The sequence below is a fragment of the Octodon degus genome, unplaced genomic scaffold (genome assembly GCF_000260255.1).
Source record: "Octodon degus isolate 3935 unplaced genomic scaffold, OctDeg1.0 scaffold00019, whole genome shotgun sequence".
NCBI lineage: Eukaryota > Metazoa > Chordata > Mammalia > Rodentia > Octodontidae > Octodon > Octodon degus.
Window position 1 is genome coordinate 20,770,351 of NW_004524595.1, and position 1,383 is coordinate 20,771,733.

General features: G+C 62.3%; 1 protein-coding gene across 1 annotated transcript in view; it reads right to left on the reverse strand.

Annotated features, from left to right (window-relative positions):
• Positions 1 to 1,178, reverse strand: part of Kdr (kinase insert domain receptor) — a 48,184-nt gene extending 47,006 nt beyond the window's left edge. The window contains exon 1 of the mRNA XM_004627515.2: positions 833 to 1,178. Within this exon, the coding sequence (XP_004627572.1) occupies positions 833 to 899 (67 nt within the window). The 5' untranslated portion in view covers positions 900 to 1,178. The remainder of the gene's footprint in view (positions 1 to 832) is intronic.
• Between the last annotated feature and the right edge of the window lie 205 nt (positions 1,179 to 1,383).

The window sequence follows — 1,383 nt, forward strand, 5'->3', positions numbered from 1 at the left end:
AGAGAGAGAGAGAGAGAGAGAGAGAGAGAGAGAGAGAGAGAGAGAGACTACACTACTGCAGGAGTGTATGTGTTCTTAATCTTAAAGGAGACAGAAACTTGAAGGAGACAAATTCCAGGCGAGACGGGTGTGTCTCTACAACTAGGTACCAAGTCCCATAAAGCTTTTCAGAGTTTGAACTTCTGACACTGCGTCAATCTCAGGCACCATTGTTATTTGAAAGATGTTTTGCTCACTAAGTTTACCGCTACTTGGAGAACTCTGGGGATGCTGTCCTAGGCTGGAGAACAAGCCCCATCCTCTCCCCTTTCTCGGTCTGGAGGATAGCAGTGTCCTGCACTAAGAAAAGAGAAAAGGGCTCCCTTGGTCGGGATCCCACAGCAAGCAGAAGGCGTGCGCGGGTGCCTGAGCCAAGGGCGGTCAGCAGGGTCCCCGCTCCACTCCCGCGGATGCAGAGCCCAGCGCAACCTGTGACCTAGGCTGGAAGGCTCCGGCGCCTCACGCTTCCCTTCCAGAGCGCCTCGGGAGGCCAGCCTGCGGGGCACCTCTGCCCGCCAGCCCTCACTCTCCCTCCACTCCCGACTCCCCAGAGCTTGAGATTGCAAACTCCTCAGAACACATGCTGTGGACTCCCCTTTACGAGACCAGAGTAGCGGAAAATGAGCTGGGCTACAGAGACCAACGATTCGCTAACCTTGGGAGCGTCGCCTAGCCTCAGTTTCCCCACCAGTACGTGAAAGAGCACAGTGTCACGTTCTTTCCAACTCTCGAATCCCCAGCTCTCCGCCGGCACCTGACCTCTCCACCTTCCTTCTACGAGAGGGCTCCTTACCCGCAGCGGCGGCCCGGGTCTCCACGCAGAGCCACAGAGCAAAGGCCAGCAGCGCCTTGCTCTCCATCCTGCACCTCGGCCGGGAAGCAGGACCCGGGACTTGGGCGCGGGTTCTCCCCGCACTCCCTCTCTGTGCCGGCCCCGCAAAGAAGCGGCTAAGGGGGCACGCGGTTCGCAGCACTGGGCCCGGGAGGGCGCAGGGTGAGGGCCTTTCTGCTGCGGGGAGGAGAGGTTGTCCGGATCGCGGAGGGGAATTTGGGCTCTGGGAAGCCGCAAGGAACGTGCGCAGGCGGAGGAAGAGCAGCGCCCGCAGCGCGCCACCCGCCCAGAGTCCCGGGACGCAGTGCCTTCGGGAGCCCGGGCAGCGCCTCAAGAGTGCGGGGGCGGGGCCCTGGGGCGGGGCTCCCCCGCGGCCCGCCTTCCCACCACCTCCTAGACTCGGCCTGGCGCCTCTGCTGCCCACGCCCACCCATCCCGAAATCGCGCCACCTGCCCTGGGCTGTGCCTCAACGAAGCTGCCACGGGGAAGAGCGTCAGGGTGCAGCCACGCC